Source organism: Elaeis guineensis, chromosome 5 (genome assembly GCF_000442705.2).
Source record: "Elaeis guineensis isolate ETL-2024a chromosome 5, EG11, whole genome shotgun sequence".
In the NCBI taxonomy this organism is placed as follows: domain Eukaryota; kingdom Viridiplantae; phylum Streptophyta; class Magnoliopsida; order Arecales; family Arecaceae; genus Elaeis; species Elaeis guineensis.
Window position 1 is genome coordinate 3,955,907 of NC_025997.2, and position 18,175 is coordinate 3,974,081.

At 36.7% G+C, this 18,175-nt stretch overlaps 2 protein-coding genes across 8 annotated transcripts; both read right to left on the reverse strand.

Annotated features, from left to right (window-relative positions):
- Positions 1 to 3,942: 3,942 nt before the first annotated feature.
- Positions 3,943 to 16,562, reverse strand: LOC105044484 (uncharacterized). 5 transcript variants are annotated; one of them, XM_073257190.1, is made up of 10 exons: positions 16,293 to 16,562; positions 16,066 to 16,198; positions 15,780 to 15,944; positions 9,489 to 9,680; positions 9,163 to 9,407; positions 8,881 to 9,084; positions 8,686 to 8,778; positions 8,424 to 8,525; positions 7,971 to 8,330; positions 7,679 to 7,869 (listed from the first exon to the last, which is right to left on the reverse strand). In XM_073257190.1, the coding sequence occupies exons 5-9, from the start codon at positions 9,346 to 9,348 to the stop codon at positions 8,049 to 8,051; spliced, it is 867 nt and encodes a 288-aa protein (XP_073113291.1). In that variant the 5' UTR covers positions 9,349 to 9,407; positions 9,489 to 9,680; positions 15,780 to 15,944; positions 16,066 to 16,198; positions 16,293 to 16,562; the 3' UTR covers positions 7,679 to 7,869; positions 7,971 to 8,048. The 5 variants fall into 5 exon arrangements, 4 of the variants coding, with proteins under 4 accessions (XP_073113291.1, XP_073113292.1, XP_073113290.1 ...); XM_073257191.1 differs by lacking the exon at positions 16,066 to 16,198; XM_073257189.1 differs by having other exon boundaries at positions 15,780 to 16,192.
- LOC140857885 (uncharacterized) lies at positions 9,784 to 13,879 on the reverse strand. 3 transcript variants are annotated; one of them, XM_073257187.1, is made up of 3 exons: positions 11,060 to 13,879; positions 10,675 to 10,974; positions 9,784 to 10,590 (listed from the first exon to the last, which is right to left on the reverse strand). In XM_073257187.1, exons 1-3 carry the CDS (start codon positions 11,338 to 11,340, stop codon positions 10,479 to 10,481), a joined length of 693 nt encoding a protein of 230 aa, XP_073113288.1. In that variant the 5' UTR covers positions 11,341 to 13,879; the 3' UTR covers positions 9,784 to 10,478. The 3 variants fall into 2 exon arrangements, 1 of the variants encoding a protein (XP_073113288.1); XR_012141319.1 differs by having other exon boundaries at positions 10,675 to 13,879.
- Positions 16,563 to 18,175: the final 1,613 nt, after the last annotated feature.

Below are 18,175 nucleotides of genomic sequence, written 5' to 3' on the forward strand. Positions count from 1 at the left end.
TTGATAAAAAAAGCATGGACATTCGAATTAGAGTCAATAACTCAACAATCTCTATCTTGACTTCAATTCGAAGCATACAGAGCTCCACCATCTCCAAAATATTGAATGGGCTATATAAAAACATTGATTGATCCAATCATAATATGATGTGGATTGCTCTTTTCTTCGATGTGTATGATCCTACCTCCATCATATTTATTCATCCAAACTGTAGCTCCTCACAGGTTGTACAGGTTAGAATCAAGTGACAACTTCATGGTCTAAACTTGATGAGATCTCTTCTGAATGCATATAATTTCACCTCACGCACATACTTTATACCCTTTCGATAATTGATAGCCTAGTGAAATCAAATTTTTCTTCAAATTAGGGACATGATGTACATCCTGGAGTGTCATAACTAAACCATCAGATGACCTCACCCAAATCATTCCTACATCAATAATCCGACATTCGTCGTTATCTGCTAGATGCACCGTACCACTCCTCATAGATTTATAAGTAAAGAAGCAATCCCTATCAGGAGCAATGTGGTAGGAACTGGCAAAATCAATAACCCATATCGTCATGCTTAACACAGGCATTGTTGGTTACTTCATAGACATCTCCATCATCTAAGTCACGAACAACCATTGCATCCCCCTTTTTCTTGTAATCTTGGCTATCATCCAAAATTTTTTTACATCGAGCATTTAATTTCAAACAATCTACCTTGACACGCCTTTTTTTCTTGCAATAATAGCAGTGGGCTACTTTATTTTTATTTTCTTGAACTACCAATATAGAGTTGTTATTGCTATTCTCATCTCGACCTAGTTGCTTATCAACTGGTTCTTTGGATAGTAAAACTGACTTAATTTTCTCCACCTTAGCTGGTTCTTTCTGATGATAAAGGAACAAATCCGTAAAACTTACCAAAGAAGATGGTAGAGAATACAAAAGGACGATAGGCTCATCTTCATCATCTAACTTTACTTCCAAAACCTTGAGGTCTATAATAATCTGATTAAACATATTTAAATATGATCGAATAGACATACCTTCCTCCATATGTAGAATCTGTAATCGATCTTCAGAAATCATTTATAAGAGATGAATTTCATCAAATAGAGCAATTTCAACTTATTCCATAAATTTACAGTAGATTTTTCAAACAAGACCTCTCTAACCACATTGTCAAAGAGACAGACAAGAATAGTTGAAGATGTTTGACGGTCTATATCTCATATGTTCTCTTCCTTCGACGTCAAGGACATCTTTTTCTTTTCCAAAAGAGCTAAATCAAGTCCATTCTGAATCAAAATATCCTCCATCCTAATCTGTCAGAGATTTAAGTTATCAGACCAATCAAATTTCTCAATTTCAAACTTTTCAGACATCTTGAAATTGAAATAAAGATATTTTGGAGTCTGAATTTTGCAAAAATAATCTCAAAAATGGATTCAACACCTCTAAAAATCTTAGGAACTAATATTAGAACCCAAAAAAATTGATCTAAAAATGTATAAATCGATGGGTCAAATGATGTGGTGGTAGTGCTGATGTGGTAGTGGTGCTAATGTGGATTCGCTAACGTGACTGATGATGCAACAGATGCTGACATTGCAGATGACATGGCAGCTATGTGGATTCGCTGATGTAGCCGATGATGCAACAGATGCTGACATTGCAGATGAAAGAGTAGCTGATGTGGCAGATAATGCACCAAATGCTGACATGGCACCTGATGTGGCAGTTGTTGACATGGCAGAAAGTATTGATTGAAACCCTAAACTTTGACGAGCAAATTAGAGGGCTTACCGACTTCTAAATGATGTGAAATTTCATCTCCCATAATTTTTCGATGCTGGAAATGCAGCTGTCTAGTTAGTTTTTCAGTTTGAGGCCTTGGAAGATATTTGTCAAAATTTTAAAATCATAATTAATATTGCCCAAGTAGAAAAAAATGAGAATTTTTTTAATTATGAGTTATCTTTAATTAATTATTTATATTATTTTATTAAAAATAGGATAATCATATGATCCGGATTAATATAGACATACATGTATGCCCAATATTATTAGTAATCCTTATATTTTTGGACTATATGGGCCTTATGTTGAATGGTTTGGTTGGGACGGCACAGTGTAAGTCTGAACTCGACTTAAGTCCATAATAGAAGGACTTGTTAGGGTTATTAATTTTGATTAGCCAGGTCTCCTCTTCACTTCCTATAAATATCATGAGATTAGTTCTCAGACTTGTCCTATCGAAAAACCGCCTGTGAAGAGAAAGCTAGAGAGAAGGATTTGAATTTTGATATTCATCTAAACATATGTGATTGATTTATTATTTGAAATTAATGGCGAACATAGATATGCATCCTAAATCTCATAATTATTTTGTGCTTTAAATTTTTATGGGATTTATGAATCTCTTGTATGTAGAGATCTGTTCTTTAATGGTAATTTTGTGTTCTAATCTTTTATACGAAATTTATAAAAAATGCTTACATATCTTAGCTAAACATAACATCTCCCATTGCATTCTTCATCGAAGAGACTCGAGTATTCTAAAAGTAGGGAAGGGAGAAGAGCAGAAGCAAAATCTCCAGGTGCCAGGCGGTCAAACTAAATTGCTAGAGCCAATTGAGGAAGAAGGTAGCTTATAGCAAAAAGTTGGGCCCACAATAAAAGAGGCGCCTTTGTGGTTCACCTTATGCACGGCTTTTTGTTGCACCATGGATCGTGAGGCACCAATGGGGTCATATCCCTCGCTGATCTCATTATTAACCACTTCCTAGCTCATCCATTCACAACATGAACAGGGGGGACGAAGAGCGGAGATATGAATTGACGATATTTTTTTTTATATAAAAAAATTAATATACAGTAATATAATAGTCATCAAAATTTATTAAAAAATTAAAAAAAAATCCCATCAGACCAACAATATCGAAATTCAAGTGCCCCATCAGCAGGGTAGAAAAGAACAAAAATGCCCCGAGACCTCACCAACATGTGTTTCTATTTCTAATATTCTGGCAATGATGGTGCCTTTTAGATTCTGGCTTTTGGTAATTGCTGGTTTATCTACTGGTTCACCTTCTAGCTTGTCTGGAAGAAAAAAAATTGAAAGCCTACAAAGAGAGGAGGAGAAAAGGAGCAGGAAGAAGAGGCCAACAATTTTTTTATGAGTAGAGTCTCTCTCTCTCTTTGTTTTTTTTTAATATATTGAGTTAAATCAAGATAAATTTATTAAACAAGATGACATTTGGCGAACCACGATGGTTTCATTATTTATATATTACAGATCAAATTACTATAGAAAATGGACCTTTGATCTTGATGTGCAAAGTGCAGTTTCAATCAAATAGAACCAACATCTATTTTTGATTTTAAATTTGATTTCTGTATTGATGAAAACAGTTTTCTTTCCCCCGTCTATCCATAACCTTCAGACCTGATTTCGTTTGTGATCGGGCAAGCGAACTGGCACTTAAGTCAGTTTATGGATTACCCAAACAGTAACAAGCTAACGGCTGCAATCTTTTTCAGCACGTACCATGACATCAATAGAATTCAATTTTAAAGAAAATGATACACCGAATTCACCACGAAGTTGAACATGTAACTTTACAGAAGCTTTTTACTTTGATCATCAGTTCGGAACGAAAAAAAATCATTGCCAAAATAATCACCAGTCCAACATGTACGTGTCTGCAAAAATAATTTAAAATACAATGGAGGCCCCCAAGCTCTAATAAACAGTACTGTACCGTGACCTACCCTGCAAGTGCTTGAGAATTGACAAAAATGTATGATGAGATCAATATATGCTTGATTCTTACGAAATTTTATCCCGTTCATAACCTTATCAACCACTTGTTTTTGTTGTCAAATCGCCATCTGCTTTACATGATGCATAAACACGAATGCTCATAGAATCTTATTCAACATTAATTTTATTTTCACAAAAGCACAGAGAAATTCCACCCGTTTTATTAATCCAGCGAAAACAAAATACAATATTTCACCAAAAAAGAAAACAAACAACAACAAATTTGCATAAATTGACAACGACCAAACAAGTGCCAAGGTGGCGGTCTGTTCGTTTACAACAGGAGGATGACGGGTGGAAGTATTTGAGAGATGGACGATCGACAGCCCATGGCCCTTCCATCATATATACCATATCTTTTTAATTCTTGTCTTTTTTCAAATGTGTCGGTGCTTCTGCTGCGGGCACGGCTGCAATAAAAAAGAAGGCGGCATTCATTGGTAGCTAGGGAGAGAAAGTATGATGGCGATCTATTTGAGATATGATGATAACTGGAATTTAGAAAGAGATGAGGGAAGAATATGACCTCTTAAGCCCCCATCCAAACCAGGGATATCAGGCGTGGGTTTTTTCCAGTCCTCAACAAACTTGCAGGCATGGCAGCGGAAGCAGAGGATTTGCCAAGAGCCGTCGTTCTTGCACTTGGTGTAGCATTCACTACATTTGTCTCCTTCAACTAACACCGGTGCTATGACCAACAGCAGCAATACGACGCTAGCAACACGTGGACTCGGGACGATGCCATCCTCTTTGATTTCTTCCTTTGGTTTGATCGATTCCTCTGAGACCACTGTGAGATTTACGAAGGAAGAGAGAATAGACCGATGGGAAGGAGGAGAGTCTGGAGAGGCGCTATTTATACGTGCAGGGATGTCCGATAATGTTGGGTTGGTGACCGGTCCTCCGCACTTGTGGACGTGTTATAATTTTAAATCCATCCATGCAAACCTGCATGTGAGAGACGAAGAAATATTCAGATAATTAGCAAGCTGGAGAGGCGGAGCTTGACTCCTCAAAAATAATGAGGCCCTCATGACTTTGTATAGGGGCTATATATAGAGACCGAATTCGAGGCGTATCAATTCAAAGAAAGAAAACATGATAGAGAAAGATAATTATACAGTAGAGACTCATAACTGACCTCGTTCACATGCTATTTCGATATATAGTGCCTGATTTGATGATGCTATTCCATAAATAACTGAACCCGCATTATTTTGGTTTCTAATGTTCTTTATTCAAATTTAGATGTTAATAGTTTCTAGGTACGTACGTGCACCATGCATGGATGGTGTCATTATGATTTCACCTTGGAGATATGCGGTGGTAATTAAGGATTTCTGATGGAATAAATCAGGATGAAACAATGAATGATCCTTAGATCCCGATACTACTCTTGGTAAGATGAGATCAGAAGCAAAAACACCGGTGAGAGAGAAATATATAGCCGGTCCTTGTTGGAGGCAGAGGCAATAACCTTTATACTATTAAAGCGCCTGGCTTTTTCTGGAACTTTTCCCAAGAGCAACGTGGCATGGCCACCAAGATGAGCTTAAAGCTTCTCACTGACAAGTCCTCCCATACAATCCTTTTTGCTGAAGCTAGCAAAGAGGTGGCGGATTTCCTCTTCCACCTTTTGGGTACGCCAATAGCGGGTAGGTACCATCATAAAACTCTTTTTGATGAAAATGGAAGAAGCAAGCTTCCACCAAAATTTATTATGAACTTAGCTAATTACAAAAGAAATGGGGTGTTTGCAAAAGCAAGTTTAGAACCCCCAGCTCAACTTCTATAATCGGAAATATAGAAACATAAAATAATATTCCTCTTTACAATTGAAAGAGAGAAATAAGTGCTCTGTTTAGTTCCAGATGGTCTTCAGCTGAAACATTTCTTGTTGTCCCAAATCTTTCCAAAAGGAGATAGTAGTTTATGATTATATAAGATAGACCATTCATTGAACAAGATGAATCCTTTCATAGCAGTAGAGCAGATCGATGAATTTTTGTTAAGAAAAATTCTATGGCTCCTTTCATTTTAGCAGACCCAAATAAAAGCAGAGTATAGCATCAAAATAATTGGTTGCAAAGATTTTGAAAAGGTTCTTCTTCTCCATGAAAGACATAGATCCTCAAAGGTAGACAATGGGTGAAGTACCCCCAGCAAAGAACAAGCGGTTTTTTAGATTGACGGGAAGAAAAAACAGATTGAGAATAAATGATCGGCTGACTCTTCTCTATGGCCCCAAAGCACACAACCATCCAGATTTTTTTCAATCTTTTTTCGAAGAAGTTCTCAAGTATTTAACAAGGTACCATCATAAAACTCCTGACCAAGAAATGCGTAATGGGTTCTATCGCTAACATGCATCCATTAGAGCATAGAGAGGCTGGACGGCATCTACCTCCAGACCACTCAAGATGAGAACTTACTCCTCAACCCTACAGTGTCATTATCGTTACAGCTGTTACGACCACAGCTTCCCTTACTTTACTGATGCTATCGCGACTTCTTGTCCCTCCTGCAAGGATCTGTTGACGGAAGAGGTGCACTACATGAATTCTAAGTCCGGAAAGGTCGAAGCTAACCATGATGGAGGTGAGTTTGTGAATGGTGCCGTGACTTACAGTGTTACGGATGTCTTAATGATAAGGCCAATCTCCGCGATCTCTAGCATGATGCTTCTAAAAAATTTTAACATAAAAGATCTGGGCTCGGTTCAGGAACGGACCGTGAAATTTTTCTTGGAAAGGGTTGTCTTCTAACTTGTTGTCTATCTACTAATTTCATATTTCCACCACTTGATTTACATGGTTAGTTTGTTGCTGAAATGTTCAGGGTTTGGAGCTTCCTAAGGTTTCTCTGCAGTCGAAAACCGTTCTTACCGACGTTTTTCTCATGAAGAAGTAGGCGGATCGATGTGGTTTGGGGCCAACGAATGGATGGCAGGATCCAAGTGCTCGTCGTTGACGTTCTGTTTGACCTTGGATTTAATGGTTTTATGGGGTTTCAACTTTCAACTTGTAAGACCGTTTCTGTTTTTTGTGTTCTCTCTCTCTCTCCAGCAATCTTCAAAGGCTATGGAATAGTTCGGTCTAAATGGCTATGGACAGATAAGATTTTTCTTTCTGATATGCTTTCCTAATTTCGGTGCCAAATACCAACCTACTGATAAGCTCGCTACCGAACAATAAGAACAGAGACAAAAATAATGAAGTGCGTTGATGCATTGGTATTGCTAAAAAACGATCACTACAGAAAAAATGGTCATTAACGACGCTATTAATATTATTTTACGACGCTTTAAAGCCTCGCTATTTAGCTTTACGACGCTTTGAAAAGCGTCGGCAAAGCGTCGCCTATGTAAGAGTGGAGATGAAAAGCGTCGACGCTTTTTAAAAACGTCGTTATTTTTTAACGACGCTTTAAAGCGTCGTAAAATTTAACATTAACGGCGCTTATAAGCGTCGTTAAACGTGTCTTAACGACGCTTATAAGCGTCGTTAAATATATTTTTAACAACGCTTTAAAGCATCGCAAAATACAATTTTAACGGCATTTTTTAGTGTCGTTAATGACTCCGCGTCATCCACTCTACCAAGACGCTTTTTGAAGCGTCGGCTTTTTTGTCTTTAACGACGCTTATAAGCGTCGTTAAAATAATTTTAACGACACTTATAAGCGTCGTTAAAGGTTTTAAGAGAAAAAAAAATACAGGTATTATCTACAAAAAAAAAATTAATACATACATTCCTGTACGAAATTATATCAATTATTCGAACATAAACATGTACAATCACCACATTCACACCTGTACAATCACCACCATTCACACCAAAAGCAAACTTAAATAGAAAATTTAACCAAACCAAAAGATAATATTTTATATAAATAAAAATAAAGTACTAATCGTCCATTACAATCAAGAGTAATATAAATAAATATAAAAATATAATAAAAATAAAATAATATCAATCTGCAGGCGGATGGTCGTCGTTGTCTCCACGTGACGTGCCGCTATCTCGACGGGTGCCTGATGTGCCAGGAGCCTACAAGAAACATATCAAAAGCATGATTTGCATATCTATAAATAAAAATATATAAATCATTAAATTAATACAAAATTATATATTTAATATTATGTGTTTACCTGAGATGAACCATACATCTCTAATAAAGATGTAAGGCGATCAATCTGTCCCCTCATGGCCTGCATCTCGGCACGGCTCTATCGCATCTCCTCCATCTCAGCGGCACGACTCTGTCTAATCTCCTGTATCTCCGCCTCGAGTCTGTGAACGCGTGAATCCTGAGCATCTGCTGCAGCATGCTGCGTATATCTACTAACCTCAGATAACTGAGTGGGGGTGACTCCTACTCCATAACCCCTCACTCGGTCGTAGCACTCTGGTCCCATCAACTCTGTGAACACCTCGGCCTCGATACGGCTCTGCTGCGTAGATGCTGCGGACTCGTCGTCACGCTCTGCAATGAGAGATGTAGCCCTCTCCTGTATTTTTTTTGAAAACAAGAGTTATACATTAATAGCTAACAAAATTAAATTTAAATCATTGCAAAAAATATAATATTAATAATGCCGTACATATAAATCTCTCGACTCATCTCGAACAAAAGTACCATCCTGATGAGTATGAGTCATCCGGTAAAACTCCACTTGTCCGGATTCCCTCCCATGCTCATCCTCCTACACAAATAATTTCAATTTTAAGCAAACAGTTATAATAATTTAAAAAAATATATGAGTATCATGATACAGACATGATCCACGATACATAATGATATTAGTTATATAAATATTTCAACATAAAAATTAAAAGTTAATTATGAAAGTTTAAGGAACATACAAACTCCTGTCGGAGTCGTGCATAACTCTTCGACCCCGATGTATGAGGAACAGACTGAGCTGCTCGTGCAGCTCTACCAATAGCAGAATAAGTCTGTAAAATAAAGTAAAGAACTTGTTATATATATAATATATAATAAAAATCAATATTTTTATAAAATATTTAGGAAAAAAAGATAATAAACAGATAATATACCTGTGCCCTCTCGGAGAACCAATAATGAACCAACTCCATCCACTGATGAGGGGGTACATCAGGAGGACAATTTTTAGCAACCTCCTCCTCTGTCATACCCTGTCTCATATAGTCCTTCTTCAATTGTGCTCTATATTCTTTCCATTTGCGGTTGAGAGACTTCATTACAAAATCATGAGTGGATGGAGGGAGAACAAACTTGCTCTATAAAAAAAAAGTTAAATGAAATAAATTATATAAATGATTAACAATTAATATACAGTATGAACATCAATTCATTACCTCTATAACTCGGAGGAGCTCAACTTTGTACGTTGGAAGCATGTCATTCCATTTTACATAGCCCAACGGACATAGCTGAGGCCTCCGAGCAACAGTCCCCAAAAATGAAGTCAATAAGCAGGCAGCTTTCTTAATTGGCTGACCTAGCTGATTGCACTCCACAACAATCCTCTCGCCCTCACGCATCTACCACACATCTCGTACTACTGTGGGTCCGCGTCTGGGGCGTACTCTCCCGGATCCGTCTGCAAAAAATACATAAAAGTAACTATATCATAAATATACATAAAATAAAATAAAAAAATTACATGAAAGACAATATATACCATGCACGTGTATCTCATCATCTGGCTGATGAACAGGAGGATCGTGCTGTGCTGATGATGAAGGACAGGGCTCAGAATGCTGTACAGCTGAACTGGCCTCAGGCTGCTGTGCTGAAGAAGACGTACCGGCCTCTATCTATGAAAACTGGAACTGCACACCAGCATATCATCCCCTGCGACGCATGATGTCACCTAGCATTTATATAAATAAAAGGTAGAATCAGTTAATATATGGAGTAAAATAACACAATAATTAATGCAAAATATATACATCATAAATAATTATTACCAGTAATAATCAAGCAGTAGTGTTTTCTTCGAATTCTGTTCTAACTAACGTCGACGTAGCATTTAAATCATCAGCTGGCACAAAATTGTAGGGCATACATTGTGTATAAGTGTCATCGTCATCATCCTCCACTTAGTTTCCCATATCATATAAGTCTCTAAGTTTTGTTTTGATGACAGTAAACCAATCTTTATCTTTTGCGTCTTGTACATAAAATACTTGACGAACTTGAGATGAAAAAATGAATGGGTCATCCTTCAATAACACACCAGTGTGTATCAACCTTGAAAAATTTACAAGTGTAAATCCATTTGCATCTTGTTTCAAACCCCTTGGTGAGTTTATGTCTATCCAATCACATCTAAACAGTACTACTTTAAATTTTCCATAATAATCCAACTCATAGATATATTTAAGTGCACCATAATAGGATTTTCCATCCGCTTCCACCATAACACCGCTATTCTGTGTTTTTCTAAATTTCTCTCATTCTCTAGTATGAAATTTAAAGCCATTAATTATGAAACCGTTATATCTATTCACAATCTTGTTAGGTCCTCGAGCAAGAGCTATTAGTTCATCTGAATTATTTGTCTCCATCATCTTTGATACCTAACAAAAAATGATATGACGAAGTGCAGTTGAGTTATCTGATATTAAATATGTATCAAAAATTAATATATCCCATAATTAAATATAAATCACACCTGATTCGAAAGCCACATAGGAAATAACTCGACCAACCATCGCTGTTCAATCCTTGCATTAGGATGAATGTTATGATTGGCTCGTCTCTGATAAATTAAAAATTCACTGCATAAAATATAAATATATCATTTAGAATATTATATCTAATATAAAATTTAAATTTTGATGTCATTCCTTAAATATACTAACCTGCGATGGTCAGATATTATGTCACTATGAAGTAACACATAACGATGTGCTTGTGCTAAGGATTTTTGATCAAGTACAATACTTTCAACTCTTCCCAAGAATTTTCCAGCAGTTAAGAACTTATACAGTTCTGCATTCTCCACAAAGTCATTATACCGTTGAGGTCGACTAAAAATAGTCTCTACACCTTGAAGATATCTTGAACAAAATGTCAAACATTCATCCGCAATATATGCTTCAGCAATCGAGCCTTCGGGATAGGCTCTATTTCGCACATAATCTTTAAGACGCACAAGATACCTTCAAGAATTAAATATTTATTAAAATATCAGTATGCTGTTGTTTCTAATAAAATTATCAAAAGATTTAAGGTTTGTAATAATACCTCTCAATAGGATACATCCATCTATAATGTACCGGTCCACCAACTTTAACTTCTGAAGCTAGGTGAATGAGCAGATGTACCATAATAGTGAAAAATCCAGGAGGAAAAATCTTTTCCATCTGGCAAAGTGTAATTGCAATATCGGATTCTAACTGATCAAGTTTCCGAGGATCAATAATTTTGGAACATAATGCCTTAAAGAATGACGATAATCGAAGTACAATTGTAACAACTTGTTTCGGCAATGACGATCTTAAAGCTATTGGAAAAATATCTTGCATCAATATGTGACCATCATGACTTTTAAGATTTGAAAGTTTTCGATCCTTTAGATGCACACATCGTGAAATATTTGATGCATATCCATCGGGTACTTTGATACTTTTCAAAACTCCAAAAAATTATCCTTTTCTCGAGCAGACATTGTGTAACATGCAGGAGGCACATAAATTCTATCATTAGCAAGCATTTTAGGATGAAGTTCCTGTCGGATACCCATTTCTTTTAAATCAAGACGTGCCTTCATGTTATCTTTGCTCTTTCCATCAAGGTTTAAAAATGTTCCAAGTAAATTATCGCAAACATTCTTCTCTATATGCATGACATCAAGATTGTGCCGAATAAGATTATGTTTCCAATAAGGTAAGTCAAAAAAGATACTTCATTTTTTCCATAAATATTTACTTGGCTGTTGTGTAGATGCTATCTGTGTGTCTTCCTCATTTTCATCCTCGAAATAATTGTCTGGATCTTGAAACACCTCTGCATCTATAGTACTGATACTGACTTCCTCTGGTAACCCTTCGTGCACTGAGCTTTCAACATCATCCCTTTCTCTTTTTTTAGAGGACTTTGAGTGCTTACCATAGCTGTAATTCATGCCATCCATTTGTCTATGAATATCAGTTCCAGAAGGTGGAATAGGGGCACATCCCAATTCTATAGTACCATCAAACAAATCTTTCTGAAATCGAAACGGATGATTTGCTTCCAACCATCGACGATGTCCCATGTAACAAAATTTACCTCCATGTTTTAACAAAATTGAATGTGTTGAATCTCCACAACAAGGACATGCGACCCGTCCCTTTGTACTCCAGTCAGATAAATTGGCATATGCTGGAAAATCATTAATAGTCCATAACAAAGCTGCCCGTAGTTTAAATGTTTGGCCGTTGGAAGCATCAAATGCATCAACACCCTCCCACAACTGTTTCAATTCCTCTATCAAAGGCTGTAGAAAAATGTCAATATCATTGCCTGGACTCTTATCTCCTGGAATAACCATTGACAAGATAAGTGATGATTGTTTCATGCACATCCACGGTGGCAAATTGTAAGGTATCAAAATGACTGGCCAAGTGCTGTAGGTAGAACTCAGGATCCGAAATGGATTGAAGCCATCAGAAGCTAAGCCAAACCTAACACTGCGAACATCAGAGGCAAAATCAGGATGCCTATCATCAAATGCTTTCCATTGAAGACTATCTGCTGGATGTCTCAACATTCCATCCTTTGTACGTCCTTCATGATGCCATCTCATTGATGTAGCTGTTTTTGATGATGCATAAATCCTTTTCAATCTAGGTATAAGAGGAAAGTAACGCAATACTTTGGCCGGTTTCTTTTTACTCCGCGTTGCATCCAATTCATTCAGTACATCATCTCGATCTTCTTTTTGTGTTATCCATCTTGAAGATCCACATACATTGCATGACTCTTGATTAGCATTTTCACCCCGATATAACATACAATCTTTCGGACAACTATGAATCTTTTCATATCCAAGATCCAATTCCTTTACTACTTTCTTGGCTTCATAATACGATGGTGGTAAACGAGTGCTTTCTGAAAATGCATCCTTTAATAACTTGAGCAGCATGGTAAAACTCTTTCCAGACCATCCATTCAAATATTTTATATGAAATAAATGTACAAGAAAAGAAATCTTAGAAAATTTTGTACAACCCGGATATAATTCTTCGTCTGCATCTTTCATTAAGGTGTGATAACGAGCTGTCTCATCATTAGATGTATGTATGGGCTCCTCAACATGCATACATTCCGTATGCGTACATCCATAAAACATCCCAACTGTTTCTTGTATACTACTGGATTCTCCTAAATTTTGAACATCAAATCCAAAAGCATCTGTGATCAAACCCCTTATATCATCATCTCTTGCAGAATTGTCTTCTAGACTAGTGGATCCAAAATGAGTCAGGGGTTGGTTACATGATGATGGCAACATAGATTCTCCATGAAAAATTCAGTCGGTATAACCTCTTAAAAAATCATTCCATACCAAATATTCTTCAACATTTTGTGGATCTAAAGAAGAACTATTTACACATTTCCGACATGGACATAAAATCTTTCCATTCAAACTACTTTTTTCCATACCAAATTTAATGAAATCATGAACTCCATCTAAATATTCTTTACTATTTCTTGGTTTATTTATCCAACTTTTGTCCATTGTAGGATAAAAATGACTGAACTTGCAATTTATCTAAAAATAAAAAAAATTATACAATCTATATTAATGCAATGAGTAAAAAATATCAGTCATTTCATAAAATCCAAAAAAATAACAGCTAGATAAAGTTTACATAGTAAATGCTTGCTATCATCAACTAATAGGTAAAGAAGGTCCTATCCCATTCAGAAAATATATTAATTCTATAGGTCAATTACAGAAATCAAATGATATAAAACAAGAGCCAAAAAAAAATTCGGCAGTATTTTCCCTTAGTTCTTCCGTATAGGAAGAACAAAAGAAAAATACCATCCGAAATTTTTTCCGAACCCTCAGCATACCATTTGATTATGGTAATGACCTATAGAATTACTCATATTTTCCAAACTGTCCATACTGGACAATCAATTGATCAATGTACATAATTCTTTTATCCGTATAAAAATAAATAAATATACGGATACAATAGAATATGTACATTAATCAAAAGACGGGTCTATGTTTCTATGCAATGTAATTTTTTTTCAAATTAATTCATAATTAACATTGCCTGACATGAAATTCACAACCATCACAAAAACACCCATGAAAATCTACTTAGCATGCATTTTAAAATTATTGCTAGCCATTTCTGTGATAAATTTTTATATTAATGTATTTTAAAATTATTTAGATAAATTTCAACTCTAGCCATTTCTGTGATAAAAAGTTGCAACTAATACTACAATTTAATGAGAGATTATCAACCAACTTGAATATTTCACAATGATATAGAAACTGTTGAAACTAAATTAGTCTATGGACCTCACTTTGAAATGCATTCTATTATTGCTAGCTCTTTTATCCTTGGCAAACAATGCTATGGAAACAATATCTAGATTAATAAAAACTTTTTTTGCATTACAATAGTGCGCATTTGATGTAGCTAATAAAAATTTATTATGGAACTATCAGTAGTTTTTGATCAAATTGACTTTTCCAATGTACTTTTCGAAAAGTTGTAGTTAATTATATGTTAAGAGGACATTATTGACAACACTATACAAATAAATACATAATCCATATAGTGCAGTGATAAAAAAAAAAATTACAATTTGTAAATTGTGCTATATTGCTTCTAAAATATGATAAAAACATATCCTCCACTTGCTATTGTCAATGTTTATATATTATGATATGTGTGCACTTTCAACGGCTTAATTTATATAATGAAATTATGAAACTCTCAAAATGAATAAAAAAATCATAAAAATCTACACTAAGGATGCAAACATAACTCCCAAAAATTGAAACTAATTGTGTAAGGCAAGGTATATTATAATGGCCCTAAGTGACAATGCAAGGTATGATAATTGGATTTTCTTCATAATTAAGATATGAGATAAAGATAGACGTTTCCATTGAATAAAAGTATGAAAACTATGTTTCGGAAGACCATCGACTCAGTGACCTCCATGTTTGGAGATTTGATCATATCCTCCACTGCAGCTTCAGCTAAAGGACCAAATTTAGTGGTAGATTGAAAATTAGAATGCATAACTTGGTCAGACTGTGAAACTTGCCTCGCCGGTTTTTTAGGCTGCAGCCATTCCTTGGTGGCCTGTCCACCAACAGGAGAGGATTTTTGAGTGCTCGCTGTTTCATGTGAATTAATTGGAAGAGTCACCGGCACTCGAGCTGTTCTAATCCAAGGATCAAAAATAGGGCATACATCACCATGTTTAGAAGAGCAAGCACAAGTATCCAAGGTGACTCCAATTTTCCCACATTTATAACAGATATCTGGCAGCTCCTTATAGGTGAATTGCTGCCAAATAATCTCATTAAGAACGTGAATCCTAGTAGCTCCTGGACAGACAGGCTTATTTAATCCGTAAGGATACAGACTCTAGCATACCCCATGCGTGAATGATTCAAAGTCCAGGCATCCAGAAACAAAGGAACACCAACATAATATCCATTTAGCCAGAGTAAACGTGCTGGGATTTAGTTTTATCCTTTATTCCTCTTTTAACCCTCTCCAACTTTTGTACACAGAATGACAAAGCTGATTAAACTTTGACACCCTTCTCTCATTAGTTGTTCATTCTTCCAGAGACTGCTTGGTTTTTTATCATAACAAACCAAATATCAACAAAGAAACAAAAGAAAACACGCATATGAAAAGGAAAAAGAAAATCTTTTACATCAAGGGAAGGTTAAAAGAAAAAAAAAAGCAGGAAAAAGAGTCTTTTGTCATACCCTAGCTTTAGAGAGATTGGGGAGCGAAAAGATTAAGGTTGACAGCGGAGCAGCGACAAGCGTCAGGAGAAGAGAACCCACAAAGAGATCGGGAAGATTGTTCAGTCCCAAAGATATCGCCCCTTCGTCCCGAAGCGGAAGGATGACAAAGTAGGCGCTCAAGATCTGCAAAATTATTACAAAAAACTTCGATTAGTTGAAGAAAAAAGAACGGGGAATTCAATTGGGGGTGGATTTTGGGGAGAGGAATTATGAAGAAGAAGCAGGAGGCGGAGTGGATCAGAGCTGAGATCTCGTGGGGATGGACGAGGACGATCGAAGAGATTTTTCGAGTCCCACAATTCCAAAGGAAGATCCGGCAAATGGAGCCAAACCCTTATCTACAAAACTGTATCTCTTCCAGACTGATGTTCCTTTATCTAACAAACACAATAATTAAGCAAATAGCAAGAAAGCCGGCCAGCAACTCAAAAGCTTAAATGACGAAGAGAAAAAGGGAGGAGAAGGACCAACCTCGAAGGAGAGGTACTCGAGGACGGCGGCGAGGAAGACCGGAGTACCGGCGCTCACGCGGTCCGCGCACTTGCCCTTCTTGAGGAAGCGGGAGATCCTTCCGACGGGGAAAATAAGCCCCGCCTTGCTGCTCCTCGACTTCCCCTTCTTTGAAGGCAACGAGAACGGCGGACGGCGGCTGCGCTACCGGTGGCAGAGATGGGGTCGGCGGAGGAAAGGATGGAAAAGGACGGCGGGAGATAGATTAGGGCACGAGAGATTGGGGGTATTAAACGAACCTAACGACGCTTTTTAGCGTCGTTAAATACTAGACAAAAGCGTCGGCATTTTTTTTATTTAACGATGCTTTTGCTAAAAGCGTCGGCATTGATGTTGGATAGTTTTACGACGCTTTTAAGCGTCGTTAAACGACGACGCTTTTTAAAAGCGTCGGCAGGTCAGCGCAACTTGCCGACGCTTTCCAAAAACGTCGGCAAAAAACGGTCGCTAAACTCCCTTTTGGTTGTAGTGAATTAACCATATAGCTAGCAGAGGAGAAGCGTATCTTAGCCAAACATAATTTCTCCCGGTGCATTCTTCATCGAAGAGACTTGAATATTCCAAAAGTAGGGAAGAGAGAAGAACAGAAGCAAAATCTCCGGGTTCCAGACAGTCAAACTAAATTGATAGAACCAATTAAGGAAGAAGGTAGCTTAAACCAAAAGGTTGGGCCCACATTAAAAGGGGTGCCTTTGTGGTTCACCTTGTGCACGGCCATTTGTTGTACCAAGGACATCACGTCATATCTCTCACTGATCTGATAATTAACCACTTCCAAGCTCATCCGTTCACAACACGAAGAGCGGAGATGTTGTTAATTGACGGCATCACGTTCTTAATTTACTGCAAGGGAGACTCGTCAGAAGGGTGGAAAAGAACAGAAGTGCCTCGAGGCCTCACCAACATGTGTTTCTGTTTCTAATGTTCCGGCGATGATGGTGCCTTTCGGATTCTGGCTTTATGTGATTGCTGGTTTATCTGCTGGTTCACCTTCTAGCTTGTCTGGAAGAAAAACAATTAAAAGCCTACAAAGAGAGAAGGAGAAAAGGGGAAAAGAAGAAGAGGCTAACAATTATTTATGAGTAGAGTCTCTCTCTGTTTTTTTTTTAATGGATTGAGTTAAATCAAGATGAATTTATTAAAAAAGATGACATTTGGATAGTTTCGTTATTTATATATTACAGATCAAATTACGATAGAAAATGGACCTTGGATCTTGATGCGCAAAGTAAGTGCAGTTTCAATCAAATACAACCAACATCTATTTTTTATTTTAAATTTGATTTCTGTATTGATGACAACAGTTTTCTTTCCCCCGTCTATCCATAACCTTCAGACCTGATTTCGTTTGTGATCGGGCAAGCGAACTGGCACTTAAATCAGTTTATGGATTACCCAAACAGTAACAAGCTAACGGCTGCAATCTTTTTCAGCACGTACCATGACATCAATAGAATTCAATTTTATAGAAAATGATACACCGAATTCACCACGAAGTTGAAAATGTAAGTTTTCAGAAGCATTTTACTTGGATCATCAATTCGGAATGAAAAAAAAAAAAAATCATTGCCAAAATAATCACCAGTCCAACATGTGTCTGCAAAAATAATTTAAAATACAAAGGAGGCCGCCAAGCTCTAATAAACAGTACTGTACCGTGACCTACCCTGCAAATGCTTGAGAATTGACAAAAATGTATGATGAGATCAATATATGCTTGATTCTTACGAAATTTTATCCTGTTCATAACCTTATCAACCACTTGTTTTTGTTGTCAAATAGCCATCTGCTTTACATGATGCATAAACACGAATACTCATAGAATCTCATTCAACATTAATTTT